Genomic DNA, 25,216 nt, shown 5'->3' on the forward strand with positions numbered 1-25,216 from the left:
ACCTCTTTGGTATTTGCCATCACATTTGTGCCCCCTCTGTGCTGCAGTTGCCTGCTACAGCGATAGGATGGCCTCAACTCTTGTCTACTTGAAATAAAAAAAAGAAGGAAAAATAAGAATGATTCGTTCGGTTCATCAAAGCCAGCAAACCAAAGTAGTCTGCTTTTTGTATATGGTTCCTGTTTTCTCCAGATAATATTGTCAATTAAGATGATATGCAGTTTCACACAATAAAAGAAACTGGCTTCTCTAGTAATATAGCAATTTACAATTGGCTATTTTTTATTTAGCAACTACTGTGCAAGATAAGAAAAATGGAGTTTGGTGCCAAAATAAAACTGCAATGGTTTCTTTGTAAGTCCATCTTTTCCCACACTTCACCTGCATGCATATTGTCCTCTTTCCCAAGTCCTCCACCGCAGATCGATAGCATTTAAGTACATATATACTGACAGTTTTGATCACCGAAATACCATTGCACTTTCCAAGACTCTGTGTTTTCCAAGAGCCGATCCGAGGAAAATCAGCCGACCGCAGCAGGAATGAGCACACACGTTTTCAACCCTGACGATCCTTCTCTGCCCTAAGGTCAAAACTGTATAAAGCCGCCTTTGCAACTTCGGCTTCCTTGCGGTGAACAAGGCCGCTCTGACCCATATGTGGTTTTCCCACAGATTTCTCTCACCAAGCCCAGATTTACCAGGAGCTGCCGGAGCCCGCTGGGTGCGCGCCGCCCTGAGGCGCCCGCAGGCAGCTCGGCTCAGCTCGGCTCGGCTCGGCGGCCCGAGGCGGCAGGCGGTGCCCGTGACGGCGGCGGTGCTCCGGGCGAGCCCCAGCGGTGCGGCGGGGAGGAGTGAAGGGATGACCGCACCCGGCCCCGCCGCGGCGGGTCTCGAACCTGCGGTGCTGCCGCCCCGAGCGGACCTGTCAGTCACGGCGCCACTGCGTCGGCGCCGCTGCGTCAGCACCTCCCGCCCCGCCCCGCCCCGCCCCGCCCCGCCCCGCCCCGCCCCGCCCCGCCCCTCTCCGCTCCGCCGTCTCGTGACCGGCGCTGCGGCGGTGTCAGCTGACCTGGCGCCTCACGTGACCCGCTGGCGGGCGGGCGGCGGTGGCTGCGGCTGCCGGCGGGGGATGGAGCAGTGACGGGTAAAAGCCGTGGGGCGCCGCCGGCGGGGCTCGGGCCCGGGCAGAGGGGAGGGGAGGAGGGGGGCCTCGATTGGGCTGGGCCGCGGCGCGTCCCCAAGCGGCTCGCTCCGGCCTCCCGCGGCGGCGGGCCGCGCCGGGCCTGGCGCGAAGGGCAGAGCCGGCCGCGCCCGGCTGTACCGCGGACGCCCGCCCGCCGCCGCGTCTCTCAGGGCCTCTGGCAGGCCTCGCTGCCGCTCCGGCGGCTGCCGGGTGTCGGGGCTGCCCTGTACCCTTCTGCTGGCCTTCTGCGCCGGGAGCGAGGTAGCCGCTGTGGGATTGTTGTCTTGCGGAGGGCGAAGTGAAAGCGCGGTCCTGGGAGCCTGCGCCGGTGGCTGCTGGGGCAGCTGCTGTCTGCCCGGGTTATGGGAACTGTCATCTAATCCCTGTGATCCAGATCAGCGGCTCTGGGGAGAGCAAAGCCAGCTCCCCCTATCCCGTGCGCCAGCCTCAGACTGCCCCTGCACAAGGCGCGTGTGAAATCTCCATTGTGGAATCTTCCTGGGCTTAGCTTTGGCTTCCTCGCTGTGGCCGCTTCCGTTTGCGAAACATGGAGGCAGTGGAGGCCGAGCGCCAAGCGTCAGAAGTTGTTTCTGAGGGTGAGCTTGAAGAAGTAACATCCTGGCAACTTAGTGCTGGATATCAGGAGACTTCTAAGCCACGTTAGTGAATTGAGCTTTCTTGATGAGCTAAATAGGAGAGAAGAAACAATTGTTCCCTCCCTCTAGCCTTGTTTTTGAAAAATGCAGTGCAAAGTTTCTTAGTTGGGATTCTGTTTTGACATTGCTACATGTGTTTCCAGGTACAGCATTGAAACAGCTGTGTAGTGGTTTTATTGCTTAGATTATAGTATACTGCACAAAAGGCTTTTCTTTGGAATTCTCTTTTTTTCTTACTGTTCGCTTTCCTAGTAACATAGAAATTAAGCAGTATAAGTTACAGGTACTAATGCAAAATACAGTTTAAATAACGTATCAAACTTACTTTAGGCATTAAGAGTAGTTAGAACTCAAAGCCAGGTAAGTTTCAAGGGAATAAATGTTTCAGGCATTTCATATGAGTTGTGCTTCTTTGACTAGCAGAACATCTTGGCAAGGTGTGTGTTACTTAAATCTCTTTGTAACAGCATGTGGAAGACTTCAAAGTTACGTTGTGAGTATGCTTGTGAGAAAGTAACAAGGGAAACTCGATGAGATGCTGCTCAGAGAAAAGCGTGTTCTAATGAATTTCTGGTAGTAAGCCCTTAGAAGCAAGAACTCGTATTCTTTGTGAGTACTAAACAAGATAAGGATGGGTCAAAGAACCACTGGTCTTCCAAGATTTAGGAGTTTTTTTCTGAGATACTGACGGTTCTGTTGATCAGTATTAAAATAGTAATTTCATGACCTGGGGAATCATAAATATCAAGGTAGCTTGGCTTAGTGCCACATGTAATCTTGAAATTCCAGAACCTCCTTGTTCCTCCAAGTCATGAACTTTGCTTCAGCATGGTCTATAGAGAGGTTCTTGTATAAACTTTGATTCTTATTTTTCTGGCCTTTTTTTTTTTTTCTTCAGTCGTGTAGCAAACAGTTTGCTGGATTTGGACAGAAAATACTTACGATGGTGTCTCAGAAGCAGTTTCCATCCTCAATGGGCGGCTTTACCCATATTAAGCAGAACTAGGACCATAGTTCCTACTCTCTTAATATCACGGTGTGGTGGGGTACTGAATGGACGATGTTTAGGAAGAAACCACCACCTCGAAAGCATTAGCTTTGTTAACTATACATGTGCTATAGTATTGAATGTTTTTGAACTGATAGGTTTATGTGTTGTAGACAATTCCATTTGTGTATGCAGATATCCATTTATGAATATTTCTTCTCGTAAGAGCGTACGTAAGAAACAATGGAAGTCGCAAAAATAGCTAACAGTGATTAGGTGAGACTATGCTATGATAAATTCTACTCAATAGTATGTTACAAAAAAGTGCTGGTCAAGAGGTACAGGGTGTAAACAATAGTTCATTTGTCCATCCTTATTGCTTATTCTACCTGGTTTTGGTTATTCCCTTGGCTTGTTGTCCAAAAGCCTCAAAGCAGGAAAGCCTGAGAAAATTTGACTGGAATGATGCAGCTAGTGGTCTTTGGGAGTGAGGAAGGTGAGATGATAGCTGATAGGCAGCTTTTTGTTGGGGTTATCCTCCCTGCTTCTGTTTTAGGTGCTCAGCTTTAATTAATGCTTTTAGTTGCAGTCACAAGCAAAGTAGAGAAAGGAAAGAAATTTTATCATCCAAGTGCTTAAGAATTTCAACCGTGCCTTTGAGGTTTTCTTAGGATATAAGAAGACTAAAAGCTAAACAAGGCTTGCTTCTGCCAGCATGCTTGTCATAACTTCTTTATTTCTTTGTTTTTGTTGTGTTTGGTTTTCCCCCTGTAACTTAAGTTTCAATGTACAATGCTTCAGATTGCAGATGTTTTAAGTTAGGGCTGTATCCTTATATAGACAGTGCTTAGTACATTGAGATCCCAGTCTGCGTTGGACTAGAATTTGTGGTCGATCACATGCTTGCAATAATGTAGTTTTAAAATGCTGTCAAAAGTACAGATAAGTCTTTTCAGGGCAAGGTGCAGCTAATAAGTGATAATATCGATGTAACTGATATTCTAAGGTTAAGGCCAAAAAGAGACTGGCAGGTTTTGCAGGCTGCTGAGATGCCAAGGCTTGCCAATTTAAAAACTCCTGTTGACCTGAAGAAAGAATAAATTCACCACAGTGGTGAATCTCGAGGCAGGCTGTATACCATTATTTGCAGATCAAAGGAATAAAATAGTAGTTTACTTAAAATACCTGTCAATGTGCTTAGAAGATTTGAACACTTGATATTTCCTGCTTTATTCCGTGGTCCTTCTCTTTAAATTTCATACCTTTCATTTTACAGTGTGGGTCAGTATGTACTTTTTGGCTGACTAGCATCTATTTCAGTTTTTACTGTTCTGTAGCACTTCTCCTTTCTCCACTTCTTGTTCATTGTTCCGCATAGTTGTGATTTCAAATTCATTCCCCCCTTACATTAAAAAAAAAAAAACAAACCACCAACCAACTATAGAAACAAACATTTAAAACTCTTCTACCAAGCTTTTTTTTTTCCCTTGTATGTGTTTGAAAATACCTCCATTGAGTAGGTAGCTGAAATGGGGAATCATCCTAGTTCCCATGGCTATTAGAAATGGAACAGAGCTTCAGGAAAACCAACCACACAGACACAAAAGGGTGAGGGAGGAAGAGAAGTCCATAAGCTTAGTCATTGCTGGGAGTTACAACTGTTCCAGCTTTGCCTCTTCATTTTGAACGGTAGGAAAAGACCTTGATTATTCACTTGAATGAACCATTTTTGCCTCTGATATTAAGGAATCATGAAGTGTTCTAGTGCGTTGGTTTTGAAGCATGAGAAAAGATTTGCTGGGAGTCTGTCAGGTGTTTGTTACTGCAGTTTTGTTTGTGGTAGACTTGTAGTCATCGTGTGAAGTCTGAACAGTTAGTCTTTGAAAACTAACTTTAAAAGATTGAAAAACTTTATTTATTGAAAGCAATTATTCTTTGCAATGGATCTATTAAAGATTTTTTTTTTTTTTTCGCCCCGGGAAAAGATGTTTAGATTTTTAATGGTGAGCTTGTTTTCCCAATCTGTCACACAGGGAATGAGACTGTCTCATTGTGAACATCTAACTGTTTCCTTAGATGATACAATCTCTGGAAACGTTATACTTGCTCTTTAAGGGCTATTTATGTTTTAGTGGAAAACATAAGAATGCAATGTTCCATCTGTTTTACTAAATAGGAATCTGGATTCACTGTCCTAATCTGAAAAGTGATTGCAAAAGCTGTAACATCAGAGTGGATTTTTTTTTTCTTGTGTGTGTTGAGAAAAAGTTCAGTTGTACAGATGCTGGAAAATATATACAGCTGTGAAAATATTATTTGGACCCTATTTTATTGGATTTCTATTCAGATAGATTGTTTCCTTATAATCTTTCGTGGAATTGCAGTTGAAGGATGCTAATGTTGCAAACTCAGCCAGCTTTAATTTGCAGGATTGACAGTTTAAAAAGACTTCCTAACTGTGCAAGTGTGATTTGGAAGATAGGAAAAAACAGATTTGAAACCACGTGGTACTCTTGGTAAAATCTCTGGCAGTGGCTGGAACTGCACTTTAGTAACATGGAATGAGATGTTTTTCTTCAGGCAAAGCTTTGAATCCTGAACTAATGTCAGATATTTTTTCTTTCTCTCCCGACTTCCCTTCTGCTAGCATCTTGCCTCTATCTTCGGAAGCAGAAAGCATCAAGATAAAGACACAAAAATGACCGAGTTTTGGCTGATTTCTGCTCCTGGGGAAAAAACCTGTCAACAGACATGGGAGAAGCTACATGCAGCAACTACAAAAAATAACAATCTTTCTACTAATTCAAAGTTCAATATTCCAGACTTGAAGGTATGTAAGCCCCATGTCATGTCCCAAGAAGTATGTTTGTTTTACATTATCTTTGTGTCTTTAGGCTAAAGCTCTAGATGGGGAATAGTTGCAGACTTTTCAGAGGGAACAGCTGACTTTTGATGGTTGTGTGTGGATCTAAAAAATAATTTAGACAACAATTATCTTTTTACTGAAATTCTACGTTAAAATTTCTTCACTCTGTAAGTTTTAAAGGTTCAGCAAGTTGTGTTCTTTCAGCTAATACAGCAGTTTTTCCAGGGATAGTAGTCTTGACCTCATACTGCTAGCAGTTAGCTGGAGAACAAAATTAGAAGAAAAATGGAGACTTCTGATCTGAGTATTCAGATGATATAGTTTCCTTTGATGTTTTTTATTTTGGTTTTTACTTCTGAATTGTGTGCTTCTCCTTTTCTGGCTGAGATGCAGTGCTTGATGTAAAACACAGGTTGATCAAACAGCTGCTGCCTTTTCTCTGTCCAGAAGTAACATTCCTCTGTTAGAGTGGTGGTTGTCTCCAGCTGAGCATTGTAGCATGACCTGCCAATGTGTGTTTATAGAAAATGGGAAGAAAACTGTTTGAATTTTTACTGTGAGAAGCGAAGTGAAACAAAATCTGAAAGCAGTTTCTTTTGGTTTAATACAATTATCAGGATATGGAAAAGTTATGAGCCAGTGTATTCATTAAGAAAAGGTCTATCCTGGCACCTGAATATTTCTTGAACAAGAAGAATTGTAAGCTCAGTTTGAGTAAAAGCTTATAAAAAATGAGGAGGAGAAAATGCCACCAATCTCTGTCTACAGAATGGATCAAGTTCAGGTGGCGTGATGCCTTGCTTCTGTCTCTGCTAAGGAACAGACACAGGGTGCACAGTGCTTCAGCGTGTCTTTTAAGAGGATCTTCCAACTGCCATATCTTGCATTCACATGTAGACTGTCCTGAGTTACTTCAAGAGATACACTAGTAGAGGTAAGAAAAGGAGCTACAACAAACGTCCGTCTCCTCCCAGGAGATCCTTGGACATGAGTCAGGATGGCTTTCAAACTGTTGGGTGCCTACAGCATTTAGAAAAGTTATCACTGAAAACTGGTGTGGCCCCTTAGGGTTATAAACAATTGTTTATGTTTCTACTCTACTTCCTAAAGGGCAAGAAGCTGACTATACTTTAAATACAATGGGAAGTAGTCTGGCTTCTGTGCACCTGGTAAAACTGTTTAAGGAGTGAGATCCTTTAGTTAAAACTCATTGAAACAGTGATTTAGTCTCCATTGAACAGCAGCCTTATTGCTTAAAGACTTACTTGTCCGGTGGCTTGTGACTAGTCAAAATGTTAGCTTCCATATTCTGCATGTAGCTCAGAAGAGGGTGGGCCATGGAAAGTGATTTGATTGTAATGTAATTTAAGTAATTGTGCTCCTTTCTTCTTCAAGGCTAAAGACCACAGGAATCATGTGAAGTTGAGTGATCAAATACATAGAACAAAGGTGCTAGGCTAAAAATAATGTTAATAGCATCTTGACTAGACAGAAGATTCACTTATGCCTAATAATATTTCAGCAAGAAATACAAACTAGTAGCTAAAATATTAGAGACATGAAGAGTTGTCTTTTTGGAGGTATCTCCTACTTTTGTTGAACAGAATGAACAAATGTGTAAGTACTTGAAGAGACACCCAAAGAACGCTGATACATGACATATTTAAAAATAATCACACTTTGGCTGTTTAACTTGAGCATAGCTATACTAATTTTTACACTTTGATGTCTTAGACCCGTTTAAGACCTGTTTATGAAAGAGCTAAACGGAGTATTTTACTATGCTGTAATTTTCATGTTTGAATTATAGAGAGTCTAAAATGGTAAATGTAATCTCTGGTCCCAGAAAGGTAGACATATTGCTCTAGATTATTACATGAAATTAGGGAAGAATGTGTTTTCTGGAGGTGAAGGCAAGAAAGAGTGAAAGCGTGTAGACAAGCTAGATATTCCATTACTCCAGGTGCAAAAAGTCCATACTCTTGTTGGTCTGACTGCTGCAGTACTCTTGTCTATTCAAAGTTTTGGATGTTCTGGTTGCCTCCAGCACTGACATACCTGATCACAGAAATTTCAGATTTAGTCTGAAGTAGGAAATCAAATGCTGAAGCAAGTGACTTGTGGGAAATGCAGCCAATTCCCAGTGAAAATGTTGTTTTAACATGTTTCGGATGGTTGGAATGTACCGAAACTGTGCACCAAACTAGAGTGAGTTAGATCTGAGATACAGTGATGCTTTAGTGGTATCTTGAGCAAATCAGACATGGCGTGACTTTGTTAAAGCAACAAGTCTGAAATCTTAGAGTATAGTATTTTTTGTAGTTCTGAAAAACTATCTGTTCAGGAGATTTAGCTTTTATTGTAATTTGGTTTTATCTTTCTATGCTGATATACAACTCCTAATGCATTTTGATCTTTCCTTCTAGGTTGGCACACTGGATGTTTTGGTTGGTCTGTCAGATGAGCTGGCTAAACTGGATGCGTTTGTGGAGGGGTAACAGTTCATTACTCTAGTATTTTGCATGCTAGTAAAAATTATGCGATGGTGTGCTGAGTCCTAACAGTATATGGATTATTTTCAACTTTTTTGGTTTTATACTGATCCTCAGCAGGCAGTCAGCAAGCTAAGTTTTCAGTTAGCTAAGCTGCTGTTTTTCCTAGTATCTGAACAACTTCTGGAACAGTGTGACATTATGCATTGATGAAAGATGGTTCTCCCTATAGTAGTGCTGTGTGCTGCTGAGTCCTGGAGAGCTGTTAAGAATTGAGCCTTACAGCTGCAGGAAGTGATGATGAAATGGAGTAAAAACTGTTCTTTCACCAAGTTAGAGTACTATTTACAGACTTTGAGAAGGTAGTCACGTTGTTCGCTAATCCATAGAGATGGTGAAACAGCATGAGTATTAAAATGCAAAAGCTGTTCATTTTGAAGAAACTAATAGTCCTTTGAAAGTGATACTGAACAAATGTAACAAAACTTCCCATAACCAGAGCTTGTGAAGCCATCTTCTGTTTTAAGCAGAGAAGCAGTTGTTTTTAAATAGAAAAGGAAACTATTTGGCATGACACATGTGAGTAATATTAAACATAGCTTTTCTAGTGAGGAAGTCAGGTGTTGTGTGTCAGATCTCATGAGGGCTTAGGGCTCTCCATAGCTCTTCAGTTATCTTTGTTATCTTTGGTGTTTCGTTGTCATGGTTGCTTTGGGTTATTGATGATTTCTACCTCACTTTGTATTCTTAGAAAGGGGTTAGGATTTTGAAATTACCACAGACTTGAAAAAAAGGTTGGAGTACAGTGAGATTACGCCTGAACTCAACCCTTACTATGTGGAGGCAAGGGAAGTAGCTTCACCTTGTTGAGAACTGATGAATAGCAGCACTAGAAAAGGATTTAAATAAAGTTCTGGCATGTGTCTGCTAAGTTGGTCTCCTTTGGATACTGAGCCCAGTTTGTGCTTTTGGAAAGCTTATCTATAAAGCAATCTACTCTTCCTTTTTGATCCAATCTCTTAATTGTTTTACTAGGCAATTTCAGATCAGTTTGATGAACGATGTTTCGCAAAATGTCAGTTTTTTCATTTTTTTTCATATCTTTATTTTTCATTTTTCAGTGTTGTAAAGAAAGTAGCACAGTATATGGCTGATGTTCTAGAAGACAGTAAAGATAAAGTTCAGGAGAATCTTCTGGCTAATGGAGGTAAAGTGTTAACCAAAATATGTGCATCCTAAAATGGAAGGCAATGATCCTTAAACATACTGAACGCTGCTTCTCTATGACATTCTGAAAGCCTAGTTTAGACATGAAAATACTTTTTTCGTGAGTCACTTGCCCTGAAACAAGTTATAGGACCCAGAATGGCAAGAAATTAGAGTTACACTGGTCTCTAAATCGATATTTTGTTTTCAGTAGCCATTTCATAAAATTTAATGCAGCTTGTATTGATGCAAGAGAGGCTCATATGAGTGGCTTAACATGAAGACAAGTGCAGCAGTCCTGATTAACGCAGTTATTCTTAGATAGGGGCTTGGATTAGTCTCTCTCATAGCTGTACAAAACTGTTGCTTCAGATGATCCATATGATCTTTGCCTTCCTTTTTTCCATTGTAACCCTTCCTTCTCCTGTGCATGTTTTACACAAAGCAAAAAAATAGTTGGTCTTGTCTATGCGTCTCTAGCCGTCATTGACTTAGTAGTAAATACCATCTAGGGTCTACAGAGGTGCAGAAATGAATATCTGAAGGCAGAGGTCACAGATGACTTACAACTTGATTGTTTATTTTCAAATTTCTCAAGCAACAGGGTCCGCAAATGTGGAGGCCCACAATCTGTTACAGTATTCTTCTGTTATAGCAATCCTACATAGAACGTAATACATCAGCCTTTTTTGTTGTCTGTCTTAACAAAGTTCTTTAAAATTTTAGTTGACTTGGTCACCTATATAACAAGGTTCCAGTGGGATATGGCCAAATATCCAATCAAGCAATCCTTGAAGAATATTTCAGAAATTATTGCAAAGGTAAGGTAATTTATTTTATAAGATTTTCTTACTTCAACTTGAGATATTTATGCACAAAACTTGGTACTCAAAGGTATTTGTCTATTTTTGTTAGCTTAATGTAACTTTGATAACAATAGTAGTGAACCTGGTAAGAGTGTCTGTGTTTTCGTAACCAAAGTAGTACGTTAGGCTGGGGATAGGATTTGGAGAATGGTCCCTGAAGGCCATTGTGCTGTCTTTACTGATTTTTATTTCCTAAAATCATTGAGCTAACAAATAAATAGCTAGCAAATTATGTCACTTAAATTTTGCTGTACTGGCATGCCATTTGTCTGATGTTCTCAAACTTTGTGGGCTTTTAGCAGTGAACTAGGGAACTTACCTTCTGAAAGCTGTGGCCCTCAGTTGTAAGGGGAAAAAATAAGACTTCAATGTTAGATGCAAGGAAAGCTAATTCGAGTGTCGTCATGGGTTTTCTCCTGTGTTTACCTTGATAAAGTTTTTTGCACTTAGAGGACTTAATTTGGTTTGTACTTGCTGTGAGTGTAGATGGGGTCCTCAGCAGTGACTTACTGTATTCAAACAGTGAAAGAATTCTTTCTCTGTAAGCTACCCTTGCTTTAATATCTTCCCAGCTTTTTCTTTTTTTTTTTGTTTTGTTTTCTGTAATCTGCTAACTGGCTCTTGGAATTATCTGTGTCAATAAAATACGTAACCAGGAAAAGAGAAGCAGCTGATCTGGGTACCTATAGAGAAAGTCTTTGGTGGTGAATATGTGGAAACAATAATCAGGGTGGGGATGGGGGTTAGTGCTGGCACACTCATGTTTTGCTATAACTGCAGATTCTCTAGATGTTAGTTTCTTTCCTGAAACTATTAGTGTAAATCTTTTGCTGACATTACAGAATCTTAATATATGGTACGTAGCTGACTAAGTGCAACCAACACTTTCATTTTGATATTTTCTTTGGAGCTGTCTTGAATCTACTCATCTTGAATTTACTACACCAATTACATTCAGTAACTATTCCTGGAAAACATCTCCAGTGTGGAGTTTTGTTGGAGGAAGACTGACTGACTTAGGACTCTTAAGATCTGCACATTAAAAATATCCCACAGATATGAAATAATGATCTTAATATCTGACACTACTTAAGTACATAAGCTTTTGCTTCTTCAGAAAGTATCATAATGAAGCATTCAGCTGTTACAGCAGCTACTTGGCAGGTATAGACATGAAGTTTCAGTCCAGTGAAGAGGAACTTGGTGGGCAGAGATAGAGAGAACATTAGAAGACAGAGAGAAGTGGTTTCTACAAGTCTTATCAAGGAAGTGATTCTTAAAAAAGTTCCTTTCCTTCAGTTTGGCTTTAGAATAGGAGTGAAAGTTACTGAATTAAACAGGAAAAAGAAAATGTCTTCAACGGTGTTTTGTCTCATTTCTGGAACTTAACCTGTTGCCATAACACAGAAGTTGTTTTTGTAGCAATTATGTTTGTTGAAAAAACAACAAAGAATGTGAAGGAATATGACCTTTATTGAAATACTATCAAGGATTCAGTGCATGTTATCCTGTGTCCTGGAGTTTTCTAGATCAACTTTGCTGCAAGCAGATGATTTTACTCCAGAACCTAAACTTTAAATTAAATAACTGGTTTAAATTCTTCTCTAATTTAGAGACCTCATTGAGTTATTAGACTAGATACTAAATGCAGAGAAACAGGTCTGCTGGAGTTCAGTATGAATCATCTTGTTGAGGGTTTCCATTTCTCTGCATGTGTAGCTGCACCTGTCTTCTATAAGGACAGCTTCAAGGACACCTATGTATTACATCTAATTTCAAATATTTTGAAAAATGTTTTCAATCGTGAGCTACAGGTGTGTGTCTATAAAGTGGAAAAGAGAAGGAAGATGACTGGAATTGCCTTACGTTCTTGTAGAAGTGACATCTAGGAAATAATGTCACAGGTCTTGAGGCTGTTTTTTCCCTAACATAGTTAAAATCTTCACTTTGGCATGTGATTAACTGGAAGATATAGGAAAATTGATAGAGCTACATTAATTAAAATCTGTGAAGCCTCTTGACATGTTGATGTTAAAATAGCTTGAAAAGCTTGTCAAATCATGAGATACTACTTTTCCTGTATGATTTTATATCCTCCTTACGATAGCAGCAGATTCTGATGTCTGCCAGAATGAGTGTAATGGCAACTGCAGTGGGGAGTTTTGTCAGTTGAGGTAAAATTCTAACAGTGTTGGAAATGATTAAATTAAAAGGCAATCTACTGAAACTATCCATCAAGTTTTTTCAGCTTTTAACTTTCAGAAGTATTGTGAACCTGTGTCAATACTGAAGACTTCGAAGATGGATCTGTGCCATGTGAGAGCTGTCACTTAATCTAGTCATTCCTTATACTTGAAATTACAGTCATGAGACTGTTATGCAAGGAGACAACCTCGATACCCTTAGTGCCCTAGTCCAACATTTTCAGCAACCCCATCTACTGAAGTACAACAGCTCAGTTGTACAGTTACAAGAAGACTCTCGTGTGTTGCCAATGACTATGTAAGTGGTTGAAGTATCTGTGTTTTGCTATGTGTAAAATAGGCCCACTATGTTAGATTGATACTTTCTTTAGCGGTATCATGAGTCTGCCTCATTTTGCAATGGCATTTATGAGTTATCCACCAGTTCTGCTATCAAAAGGAGTTGCTTTGTTTGGCAGTTTTACACAAATACATTTTCAAGAGCTCTGCTGTGTGGTTCCACATTCTCTAACATTTTAAGAGGAAGCAAAGCTGGTTCTTGTTTACAGTAAACTTCAGACAGTGCAGCAGTAACAGGCTTTTGTCTAAGCAGTCATCTTTTAAAAGGGTGCTGACTTTACAAATGAGAGCAATTGGAGTATTGACAGTTAGGAAATGATGAATGGAACTGGTTCATAGGGGCAGTGTTTGATATCAATGTTTTTTGCTTTTTGTCATTAAACAGTGTGTAATTAGAGTGTTCTAAGTTTTGATCCTTGAAAAAGGCAGAGGGGAAGGTTGTCAGTCTGGGAAAAAGTCTAAAGGCATAGAAGTACTAGCTTAATAGCTTCTGATTTTTTTTTTTTCCCCTAATGCTGTCTTCTAGCTCTAAAAAAAAAAAAAAACAACAAAAAACAAAACAGTTAGTGCCATTTCTTGCCATATAAAAAAATTTTCGTGAAGAGGTGTACTTTGTGATGCCTACTGAAATATTCCACGTACTTTGCTAACAGTTACATCAGTCAGAGAATTTAAATAACCTTAAATACTCACGTTTAAAAAGTAGATTTTCTTATTTTCAGAGTATTTTGTCTACAGCACTGCTGTATCTGTAAAGGTGCAAGCTGTTAACGTTGCCAAATGAAACTGCCAGAATATTCAGGCTTTTAATAGCTGCTTTCTGCTACAGACAAGTGAACTTAAGGTGTGACCATAAACAAGGACACTCTATAACTAAGTTTGAGAGATGTGTTTTGTGGAAATGAAATCGTATCTGGATCCCCAAGCTGAGGTGTTGTGTACAAACAAAATGTTTTGTCAGGGGCCGAAGTCCAAATAAAGGGAGAGTCCCTTGACTGCGTTCAGATGCTTGTCCCTGCTTACCAGAGTGAGGAAGCAGTGAAGGAGGGAGTAGGCAGCATTACAGTGCCAGACCAATACTGTACCACATTCTTTCAGTTACCCAACTGTTACTAAGTATATTGATTTTAAAATGTTAAAAAAAAATTATTTATATTTTCTTGTATAGGATACATGCTGAGAGGAGTATAATTGGATGTTTAAGACCTACTGATTGCTTAATTTATTTTGTGTTCTTCCACTTGATACCAAGTTACTTAGCTGGGAATGAATCATTTTTGGTAATCATTCTAATAAATCCTGGAGGATGGATTTAAGATGATGGCTTATTTGAGCAGCAGTGGCAAGCTGAATGTGGGAGTTTGAGTCTAAACAGTAAAATAGTTGGAACTTTGATATGAAAGTTTGAAAGATGATTGAAGGCTGCTAGTGACATTAAACGTAGAATGCTGCCCCTGCTTGATTAGGCAGATATATTTATTGTCTGAAATACTGTTGATCTGTCTACCCTGGAACTGGCCCTGTGCAACTTCAGATATTCCAAAATACGTAAGTTTTTATTAAATGAAGAAAGTCTCTATAAAACAGCTTTTTCTTTATAGTTGTAAGCTGCTGCCAGTGTAAACCAGCAGCATAAAAGATGACTTTGTGACAGGAGATGGTGATATAATTTATTTTCTTTTGTGAACATACAAAATGGGAAATAGCTCTGGCAAAAAAAAGAAAAGGCATAGAATTATTGTGATAATATTTAGAACTGCAAATAGTAACAGCCATTTGGAATCAGGCAGATGATGCATTTAGTTGATATTCCATCTTTGAGTGATGAAAGCAGTTCATCTCAAGGAAATCTGCAAATTGCAGTAGGCAAATAGAGTGCAACAGTCTCCTTTTAAGTTGTAGATGATGCAAAGCAATAATGCTTTGGGTTATATAATTCTTGATTTGCTACTCATGAAACTGTAATGTCATTATTGTCACTGAAACTCTAATGAGGAAGAAGTATAATGTGACCAGGAGCTCAAGGGAGGTGATTCTGCACCTCTACTTTGCCCTTGTGAGACCCCACTGGAGTACTGCGTTCAGCTCTGGGGACCCCAGCTTAAGGAGGACATGGACCTGTTGGAGCAGGTCCAGAGGAGGGCCACAAAGATGAGAGGGCTGGAGCATCTCTTCTATGAAGACAGGCTGAGAGAGTTGGGGTTGTTCAGCCTGGAGAAGAGAAGGCTCCGGGGAGACCTTCTAGGAGCCTTCCAGTACTTAAAGGAGGTCTACAAGAAAACTGGAGAGGAAATTTTTACAAGGCTGTTTAGTGATAGGACAAGGGGCAACGGATTTAAACTGAAATAGGGTAGGTTTTGATGAGATGCAAGGAAGAAATTCTTCCTTCTTAGGGTGATGAGGCACTGGAACGGGTTGCCTCAACAGGGAAGTTGCGGATGCCCCATGCCTGGAAGTGTTCAAGGCCAGGTTGGATGAGGCTTTGAGCAACCTGGTCTAGTGGAAGGTATCCCTGCCTGTGGCAGAGGTTTGGAACTAGATGATCTTTAATGTCCCTTCCAACCCAAACCGTTCTATGATTCTGTTCTATGAGAAGTGAGAGAACAGCTGGAGGAAATGATACCCAGTGTTCACAAGTGTACTTGTATCACAGTAGGAAGGTAAACTTCAAATGATCTCTCCTGTCAGCTGAGATGGAGGGTGGTAGCCTCAAGCTGATGGAGTATTGATCACCTGGGTGCAGTAGCATCCAGAAGATGATCTGTAACTTTTATTATTGACTGATTTTCCTTTAAAGGAATTCTGAGTTTTCTGAGTTTTGAGTGAAGCTTTTCAAGCACTAGAGAAATAAACATTTTAACTTGTGTGTTCTTCATCAAGTTCTTGTTGGTAGATCTAAGCTTTGAAATTGAGAAATTGTTTAAAAACTATTCTAGTTCTTCAGACACTGTTTCTTTTCTTTTCATCTTTAAGGGAGTAAACCAGATTGACAATGATCTAAAAGCAAGAGCCTCAGCATACAATAATCTGAAAGGGAACCTTCAGAATTTGGAAAGAAAGAATGCGTAAGTAACACTGTTTATTGCTAGTGTAGCACAGGAAAGTTATCTAACCATGGAAACAGTCACACATGAAGAGGTACAGGCTCTAAGCTTAATGTATTTTTGAGGTGTTTATCAATCTTGAATAGCAGCTGCTGTACAAGAACATTTATTACCAGCTGACTTGCTGGTAGTAGCTCACTTGTGATAGTGATAGATAAGCAATTATGAAATACACAAAAGTATGTAAAATAGTATAAATTGCTGGAGCTTTTGAGAAGCTTGCTGTTAAAGTGATGTGTAACACTACTACTTCGATGTCTGTCTAAACAAAGAAGACTTTCCCTTCGTTCCAGTTTGTTTTAAGCATACGGATATTACTAGGTTTCTTACCTCAAAATTAACCAACAGAGAGACAGCTGTGGCATACATGCAGATAACAAATTAAACAAGGACTGTGTGCTGTCTTGTCATGTACACGTGATGATTATCTGAAATACAGTTAAGCTACAGTAGTTTTTCTGTGTAAATATGGTTGATTAATTTGATCCAACCCTACCATTACACTAATGGTACAAGCTTCCTGGCCGATTCGGAACCGTGGGTCATACTAATGATAGCTGTTTCATGAGTGAGCCATAAATTCCATGTTAAGCCATGGTAATTTGTCAGCCAAACCCCATTAAATCTGTGTATGTTCTTAGTCTTTTGTGAATATGAGGCAATATGCTGCTTTAAATTTTTGAGGTTCTGTATGTAGGTCTGTGCTAGGTTAGTTGTAACTCAGAGGCTCCATATACTAGACTTCACAATTAATAGTCTTAATGGTTCTTGTGTTTTTAAATCACTTTTTAAAAGAGAACTTGGCTTCTTAAATGTGAGAGATTTGGAATGTGGAAATGAACAGACAGCAGTAGAGCCACTGATAAAAGCTTTCAGTGACTTCAGACAGTAAGATATAAAATGCATATAAGGACATTTTGTTTGCTCTGCTAATAGTGAATGCGTAAGTAAAATGTATTTTTGAAAATGTTATACTATCAAGCACTGGAAATTGTTGTCCAGACGAGTCCAATTCTTAAACTTGTATTTACTCTGGCTGTCTTTTGTTTCTCTGCAGGGGAAGCTTGCTAACCAGAAGTCTTGCTGATATTGTAAAGAAAGAGGACTTTGTACTTGATTCAGAATATTTGGTCACGTTATTAGTGATTGTGCCGAAGTAAGTTTATTGTTTGTCCTAAGAGCAGAATAAAATAAAAAAGTTCAAATCAAATAATAGATCCCACAACCCTATAATACTGTAAGAAAGAACATCTGAATTTAAGGTTTTCCTGGATGAACTAACTCGTGTTTAGTTAGAGGCAGATGAGCCTGTGTGCCTGTATTTCATTGTTCACGAGAATTCATCATAAGGAATGCTGAGTGCTCCTGAAATTCTTTAAGAAACTGAAGACTAGACTTCTGTCTCTTACCTAATACTAGCCATGGCTAGTCATGTTGCAGAAGGTATTGTTATGAAAATAAATATTCAGTAAAACATGACTTGTTTTACATTAGAAGGCTTAATGATTGAATTATCCTGGTTAGGACTGTGCTGGCTTTCACCACTTGGTGAGCAAAGCAGACTCTTTACTTCTTTGCTCTGCGCTTTTCAGATTGCCAGAACACTGCTTTTTTAATCTTAAGTTTCTACTAATGGGACACTGCTCATGTCATGTCAAAGGTTTACTGGGAACAGGTTGTTCCTGTCTGAAATGTTTAAACAACAAAAAACCCACCTTTTTCCCTGGCCAAGGAAAGTGGTGATACAGAGGCCCTTAAGACTCTTGTAAAATGAGAAAGTGGCACTAGACTGTCTTTCTGGAGCTGGAAACAAAGAGAGCTTCTACCTTGTAAGGATAGCCAGTAGGTTATCGCAGGAAGCAGTAGTCTCTGTCACAAGTAAAACTTTGGTGAAGGCAAAACAGATTTGCAGTGGCTTTAGCAGGAAATAGGTGGTTAGTGTAGCTCAACTGTTATTTTTCTTTTATCTTTGGCTTGTTTTTGGTGTTGAAAGGGTGGAACCTCTTCACCATCAACAATGGAAAGGCAGCGCTTCCAGAATTCTCAGTGGTCCTTCAGGCAAGGGGATGGGACTCTGGGGAACCTATTTGTAATTGTGAAAAAAGTATTCCTGTTAGTAACTCAGAAGAGCAGAGTTATATAAGGAGTTTCTGATAAACCTTGACAGTTAAGTTCATTTGGTCCCCTGAGATCTGTACTTATTGATGACTAATTTAATTTCACAGGTCTTTGATTTCAAAAATTTTACACTTATAAATTGATATGAAGACTGAAGATAACATTTCTTACTTTTGCTATAATTATTTAGCAATAACAGCATGAGGAGGAGCACTGTCCCTGATGTTTTGTGTATTTGTGACAATCTACACCTGCATTAGAAGATGTGATGATGAAATGTTTTTAACGTTTTTTTTTTTAAAAACTTGGTCCATTAATCTAAGGTTTCTTGCTGCAGTACTGAAAGTCTAACGTAACCTGTATATTCTCTAGGTTAAATTATAATGACTGGGTTAAGCAGTATGAAACACTAGCAGAGATGGTGGTACCACGTTCCAGCAAGTAAGTTGTTAAATGCTAAATCTCATATTTGCATGTGCTATATTTTGTAAGCGTTCTTTGTCTGTAGTGACTTTGAATTTTAGAGATTGGTTAAAAACTTGTGAAAGTGTCTAGCTTTATAGCTTTTTCTGATCAAGCTCGATTATGTTGTAGTTGAGGAAAAATTCAAAGGATATCTAACTCTAGGGTTAACAAAGTTACCGAACTAATTGATGTGGGAGGAGTAAAAGAATGGAAAAGTTAATCTAGTTCAGGTTAGGCAAGTTCAGCTTCAAGCTAATGCATTGTGGGATTTAGCAACAAATACCAGCTGCTAGCCTGTAAACTTTATGCCTATATTCAGAGGACTTGGAACAAGTTACATATACCCTTTGAAAGCTGCTAAAGAACGAAGAACTGGAAGAGCAAATGGTTTTCTTGTGTGCAAACAAGAGTAACTTGTGTCTTTCGGATGTGTTGCTAATTTTAACTGACAGAGTGAGGTTTTGATCAGGCAGATCTGATATTACCAGCTCAATGCCAGTTATAAAATCTGAACTTGCTCTGGCTAACTTCACGTTTGAGTTGGGTCAACTTAAGCCTAATGGGAGATCTGCTAATGATTCTTATTTAATTACTGGGAAACCATGACGTTAGGGATAACTTAAGAAGAGATGACTTGTTAAACTGTTGGAAAACGCTTGTGTTGAAGACAGTATGACATTGAGGAACAGCCTAAATCTCTTCAAGCTTTATTCCTAAGAAGAAGTCTCAAAATAAGCAGTATTGTCTTGAACTATGAAATTGTAAAGACAGCCCCTATATTTACTGCCTAAGAAATGCTTTTTCTTACCAACTTACGTCTTTTTAATTTGTGACCTTTTCTGTTTGAAATCCGTTTCCTTTTTTCTTTTAAACACGCATTTCTAAGAAGTCTATAGTCCAAACTTTTCAGTATTGAACCAGCTTTAGTTCCTTTTTCTCTAAAATAACTTTGAACAAATACCCAAACATGTATGAAGTATTTCTGGGTAGTGAAGTCTCTGAATGTGAAATGGAAACAGTCATCCTTTATGAAGGGAGTAATTAAGAGCAGTTGCTAAATTTTCAGTTACTTTCTGTATAAGATGTTTAATTTGAGAACTAATCGGGTGTGATTATCCACGTTTATGTTCTTGCCTAGTAGTGATACACAGTAGCTTAAGTTGGACTTTATCAGATCTGTGGTGACTGGAACGTTATTAATTCTGACACTTTTTTTCCTGTGTAGTGTACTCTTTGAGGATCAAGATAGTTACCTTTGTAATGTCACCTTGTTCAGGAAGGCAGTGGATGACTTCAAGCATAAAGCCAGAGAATATAAGTAAGGCTTATTTTGTATGTGTTGTGTTCCTCATGCTTTGAAGGATCTCTAGATAGCCACTTCTGATTTTATTCACTTCCAAATGCAGATTTATGGTCCGTGACTTCCAGTATAATGAAGAAGAGATGAAAGCGGATAAAGAAGAAATGAATAGACTGTCAACTGACAAGAAGAAACAGTTTGTAAGTCTGTATAAACTGGTCATTATGGAAACATGAGATGTCTAAGACTTGTTATTGCTACATAACAATGTAATGAACTTGTGATTCTGAGAAAGCATTGCAAGGATGACATGACACCAGTTAATCTGATCAGGGATAATTGAGTTTCCTGTAGAACAAATGCTCCTCGCTGCTTTGAACCAAGTATTGATTTTGCAGCTGATAATATATAAAGTCTGAAAATGGACAGACAGACAGAAATAATCAGATATTACTAAAATGGTCCTTAATATAGTTAGCCCGTGGCAGCTGAGGTGGTGTGCTGAAGAGACAATGGAAGTCTCATTAAATTTCTCTTCACTTCATATCAAAACACCCTTGAGCCATTATGTCCATAGTGAACTCTGTCTTTAAGTTGTCTTTGTTGTCACGGTATGGATATTGAGTGTCTGCTCAAACATGCGTAATGGGCTGAATCTTTCTCTGAAGCTTGAATAACAATTTTTTTTTTTTTCCCTCTTCACTCTCAAAGGGGCCTCTGGTTCGGTGGCTGAAAGTTAATTTCAGTGAAGCTTTCATTGCATGGATTCATGTGAAAGCACTACGAGTTTTTGTTGAATCCGTTTTAAGGTAACAAGGCAGACCTGAATAGTGCTCTTTTTCCTAGACTTTGTAAGAATTTACATCTAGCTTGGCTTTACCAAACTGAGGTGCGTGAATGCCAGTCTTCCGTGAAGGAGGAAACAAGAAGAATGGCAGTAAAAATAGCTGATGGCAATAGCTTGTTGCCAGTTGGGGAATATTTGAGGTGTATCTTGCCCCTTGGATAGTCTTTCCAACAGTGCTTTAGGAATTACAGATACTCTGTGCGTTGCAGCATGGTGTATCTGCTGATTCTTAGCTTGTTTTGTGAGCTGCTTGTAAAAAGAGCTTACTATATTTTGTATTTAAGTGGGAAATGTGAGTAGGTCAGAATAAAAAGTATTCAGACTTTGAGGAATATAGCTTGACATCTTGAAATGTATGCTTTTTCTCTAAAACATGCCTTTCTAAGAATTTTGTAGTCCAAACTTTTCAGTATTAAGCTGTTCAGTATCCTAACTACAAAATTTCCCTGCTTTTTTCTTCATATCTATCCAGAAGTATAGTTACTAAGTTGACTTAAGAACAGCTGTAGTTGTTCTGCAGAAAGAAGGACATGGATTTTTAGAGTTGAAAGGACTTCTGCCTTTGTCGGTCAGAAAACAAAGATTTTTTTTCTTTAGCTGTTTTGATAAGTTATCATAAAGGAGACAACCAAAGGAGAAAAAGCAAGTTAATGTGATTTTTTTTTTTCTATGTAGTCTGTTTCATAGTTGCTACAGGCTTATTTTGAAGACAGACTCGAGTAAGGAAGAAAGCTGAGCTTGAGTTGAATATTGGTAAATGTTTCCAGTCACTCAGAAAGCAGGGTTGAGTAGAGACTAGATTCTCCACCTAGTGGTATAACACAAGTCTTGCAAGTAAACTAATCACTAATTGGAATGTTCAGAACTTAATCCGAGACTTCAGGTAACTTTGAGAATTGTGCTAAGTACTCAAGGATTTGAAATGATTTTGAAAGCATTTAGACTTCTGTTTTGTTATTTTAAACTTGAAGAAAGAAATTCTAGTTTATTGATGCCGTAGGAATTGTAGAAACAAAATGGTCTCTCAAAAATGAAAGTGAGTAGAATTTCCTCTTCAGCAATAGAATTCTTCCTCAAAATAAAATAAAATTCTGCTTCGAAAGGATAAAAGAAGGCTTATTTCAGCATTTTCATAGGTTTCTACTTCATTTCCTCAGGTATGGTTTGCCAGTTAACTTCCAGGCAATGCTGCTTCAGCCTAATAAGAAAACAATGAAGAAACTGAGGGAGGTTTTGTATGACTTGTACAAACACCTTGACAGCAGTGCAGCAGCTATCATTGATGTAAGTATTTTTGTAACTGCTACACCTCTTCAATATTAGGTTTAGTCTGTTTAAACAAAAAAAAAAGGTCTGACTGTTAAAAAGCTACACCTCTCCATATTCTCCCTCATTCTTTCACAGTACAGAAAATTATGTCTCCTTACAAAAATGCTACTTCTACTTCATTTTTGCAAAGCACATGGTATTTGAAGTTGCAGCCAATGCATTTGACAAGGTGTCTGGTAAATTTTCATGTAACTTCTTCTTACTGCGTTCTTTCCTACCCCTGATGGAAAGATATCTTATAGACTACATACGTATTTAAATCCTCAAAGAATTCAGTCAAACAAAGTCAACCTTCATCTGAAACTAGGCTTGGGGAACTTGAACACACTTCGTATCTTTTTAGCTGAATTTTAAAATATTAAAAATAATCTTTCATAACATTATATTTCATGTAATGTTTTTCCAAAGTATTTTCAGTCCTTTTTGGGGAAAGGAGATGTGAGACAATTAAGATGAAAATTGAAGATACTGAACTTCATGTAACTTCCTAGATCATTCAGTACCCTATAATATTCTTTTTGTAAACTATCTGTGTTTAGAAGTAGTAAAACATAATTGCAGTACTTTTCCTTCCATTTAGTGGCAGTTGGTGTGCTATAGCAACAGATGTGAATTATAGATACAAAATTACGTAGATTTTGAAAAAGCGCTTGTATTTCATTTTGAAAAATACTGATTTGTCAGAGTTCTAACTTTGTTGCTTAAACAGTCACTTGAACATGAAAATTTAAGCTTGAGGTCTTGCCTGGCCTGTTTGCTTCTAAAACATATGAGTGTTTCATTTACTTCTGAATAGGAGTCTGAATTGTAAGAGTATAACTGGTTTTAAAACTTTTGTTTGCAGGCAACTATGGATATTCCAGGCTTAAACCTCAGTCAGCAGGAGTACTACCCATATGTGTACTACAAGATCGATTGTAATTTGCTGGAATTCAAGTAGAAGTTCCCTAATGTGACAATCTTCTCAGTGTTAGTGTAAACAAACAGAAGTGAGGTTGAAGTATAGTAATACTTTTAATGCTCTGCTAATCATATGCTTGCTTCTTATGTTAGGTGAATTTAACACACAGTGGTCCATCTCTAGATGTTTTATTTTTGAAGAACAGTGTAGCTAATCTGCTTTTAACCAATTATGTCTGTAAATGTATATTGAGAGAATTGAAGTATTTATAAACAGAGTGATTTATTTAAGGAAAAGCTCATTCCTCTTTCATATGATGGTCTGTGTTAATTCCATTTACCATTGTTTATAAAAACAAAACTTGTTTACAGAAGAATAGTGTAAATGTTCATGGCCATTTTCTTCATTTGATTTAGCAGATACAATTGTGTTAACGTTGTTGAACTGTGATGTAAAGTATGTAAAATTGGTATGAAATTGTGCTTTCTGAATGGTTTAAAATTACTAATGAAGCACTGTAAACACAGGAAAAAATAAATGTACCTGTGCAAATGTGTCACTTTCTTGTACCATATGTAACTGTCAATAGCTGTGTCTATACTTGAAGCAATGTATTAAGGCCTAAAACCAATACTGGATCCTGCGTGGAGTAGTACAGAAATGCAATTGACTTCAGCAGAAATACTTTTAAGAGGTGCAGGTATTTCTTTGTGCAGAAATGCTCAAGTACGTTGTTTGGCCACCAAACCTACATATGAATGTTTTTTTCATGTTTATATCTTTGTGACTGAAGAAAAGATACAGGAGTATTATTGAGAGGATAGGAGTAACCTGGGATGCTAACAAGCTAGGCTGATCTGGGATTTTTTTTTTTAACTCTTTGTTCTTTTCAACCAGTTGAAGCTTGGGACTATTTAATGGCTTTGAATACTGTAGTATCAGATGCCTGTGTTTTTTTGAGGGGCAGCATCCTTTCTACGATATAGGGAATATGACATTTCCATTTAATGTGCATAGAGAGATTGTTTATTTCAGTAGCAGTTATCACAGCTATTACAAGTACTCTACATATTCCAGTTGCTACATACGTGGTAAAAACTGTAGTACTTCTAAAAACTGACTTGAATTAAGACTGAGGCTGAAGGAGAACTGATTTATCAAAATTCATATTTGAAGTATTGTATCCACTGGATTTTTTGGTCCCTAACTGAAAATACTCGTACTGTTAATCTAAGCAGTATAGAGCTTTCAGCTATAGAATCTCTAATCGTGAACCAGAAGTACTTTTGAGGAATTGGCTGTCTTTGATAAGCCAGCATTGAGATCTCTGATTCTTAAAAGAGAAGGCTAGCTTTTCAATGCAACAGTTGCATCTACCTGCTGGTAACGAAATGGGGTTTGAAGTGTCTTAAAATCGAAATGTACTATTTAAATTATATTTGCTTTTCTTACTATTTTTTTATAGGTAAAAGGGGAAAGAGTGAGATCAAGTGTACAGCTGTGCTCGCACTCCCGTGCGCTCTCTCATTTCCGTACAGCAGATAACAGCTGCTTGCTGTGTTGACCAGGTTGTTAAAGTGTAGGAGCAAGTGGAGGTGGTTTTCCCCTTTATCACCCAGCTCCGCTCCTTCCACTGGCTCTCGTTATTACTGTGTACAAAGATAGTCATTTTGGTTCTGAGCCCATTGTAACTTGAGATAAATGTCTCGGGGTAAAGCGGTTGTTCTGGTCCGCTGGAAGCATTTAATCCTGCTTCCCTGGTCACAGAAGGAATCAGGCTAAACTGTTGTCTCTGTTCTTCATCTTTGTTTTCTTTTGATTTTGTTATCAAAGCCATTCTACAAACAAGTGCAGTATAAAGGCTTAGGATTCCAGTAAGTACTGTACAAACTGCTGTGCTCTATGCTTTGCCCCTGTTCAAAGGACCTAGTGCCTGCTAAATCAGCCCTAGATTCTTCCCAAATGAATAGAAGCAAGAGGCAGCTGGGCAACAGAATGACACCACCACCCAAAGTGAGGGAAGTGGTCAATGTGCTCAAAGTCAGGTTTGCTGCTCAGAGGGATGTGGGTATGCTGGAGAAATGGACTTGACAGGCACTGAATGAACTTAATTATAGAATGGTTAGGGTTGGAAGGGACCTCAAAGATCATCTAGTTCCAACCCCCCTGCCATGGGCAGGGAAACCCTCCACTACACCAGATTGTCCAAAGCCTCATCCAACCTGGCCTTGAACACTTCCAGGGATGGGGCAGCCACAACTTCTCTGGGCAACATGTTCCAGTGCCTCACCACCTTCAATGTAAAAAATTTCTTCCTTATATCTAATCGAAATCTGCCCTCTTTAAGTTT

General features: G+C 38.8%; 1 protein-coding gene across 1 annotated transcript; it reads left to right on the forward strand.

Moving 5' to 3' along the window:
* The first annotated feature begins 1,090 nt into the window (after positions 1-1,090).
* ATP6V1C1 (ATPase H+ transporting V1 subunit C1) lies at positions 1,091-23,408 on the forward strand. Its single transcript, XM_086609501.1, has 13 exons — positions 1,091-1,146; positions 5,477-5,659; positions 8,122-8,189; positions 9,309-9,394; positions 10,120-10,214; positions 15,776-15,867; positions 16,964-17,062; positions 18,397-18,465; positions 19,715-19,807; positions 19,896-19,989; positions 20,501-20,598; positions 21,794-21,920; positions 22,810-23,408. Exons 2-13 carry the CDS (start codon positions 5,528-5,530, stop codon positions 22,903-22,905), a joined length of 1,149 nt encoding a protein of 382 aa, XP_086465627.1. The 5' UTR covers positions 1,091-1,146; positions 5,477-5,527; the 3' UTR covers positions 22,906-23,408.
* The last annotated feature ends 1,808 nt before the right edge of the window (positions 23,409-25,216 follow it).

The sequence above is a fragment of the Tauraco erythrolophus genome, chromosome 3 (assembly GCF_009769465.1).
Source record: "Tauraco erythrolophus isolate bTauEry1 chromosome 3, bTauEry1.pri, whole genome shotgun sequence".
Taxonomy (NCBI): Eukaryota; Metazoa; Chordata; class Aves; order Musophagiformes; family Musophagidae; genus Tauraco; species Tauraco erythrolophus.

What these genes read in the sequence shown, in the direction of transcription:
- ATP6V1C1 (XM_086609501.1), top strand. Translation starts at nt 5,528, where the DNA reads ATGACCGAGTTTTGGCTGATTTCTGCTCCTGGGGAAAAAACCTGTCAA. An exon ending in AATTTGGAAAGAAAGAATGC is followed by an intron (nt 15,868 to 16,963) that starts GTAAGTAACACT and finishes GTTTCTCTGCAG; the next exon opens with GGGAAGCTTGCTAACCAGAA. An exon ending in GTGGTACCACGTTCCAGCAA is followed by an intron (nt 18,466 to 19,714) that starts GTAAGTTGTTAA and finishes TTTCCTGTGTAG; the next exon opens with TGTACTCTTTGAGGATCAAG.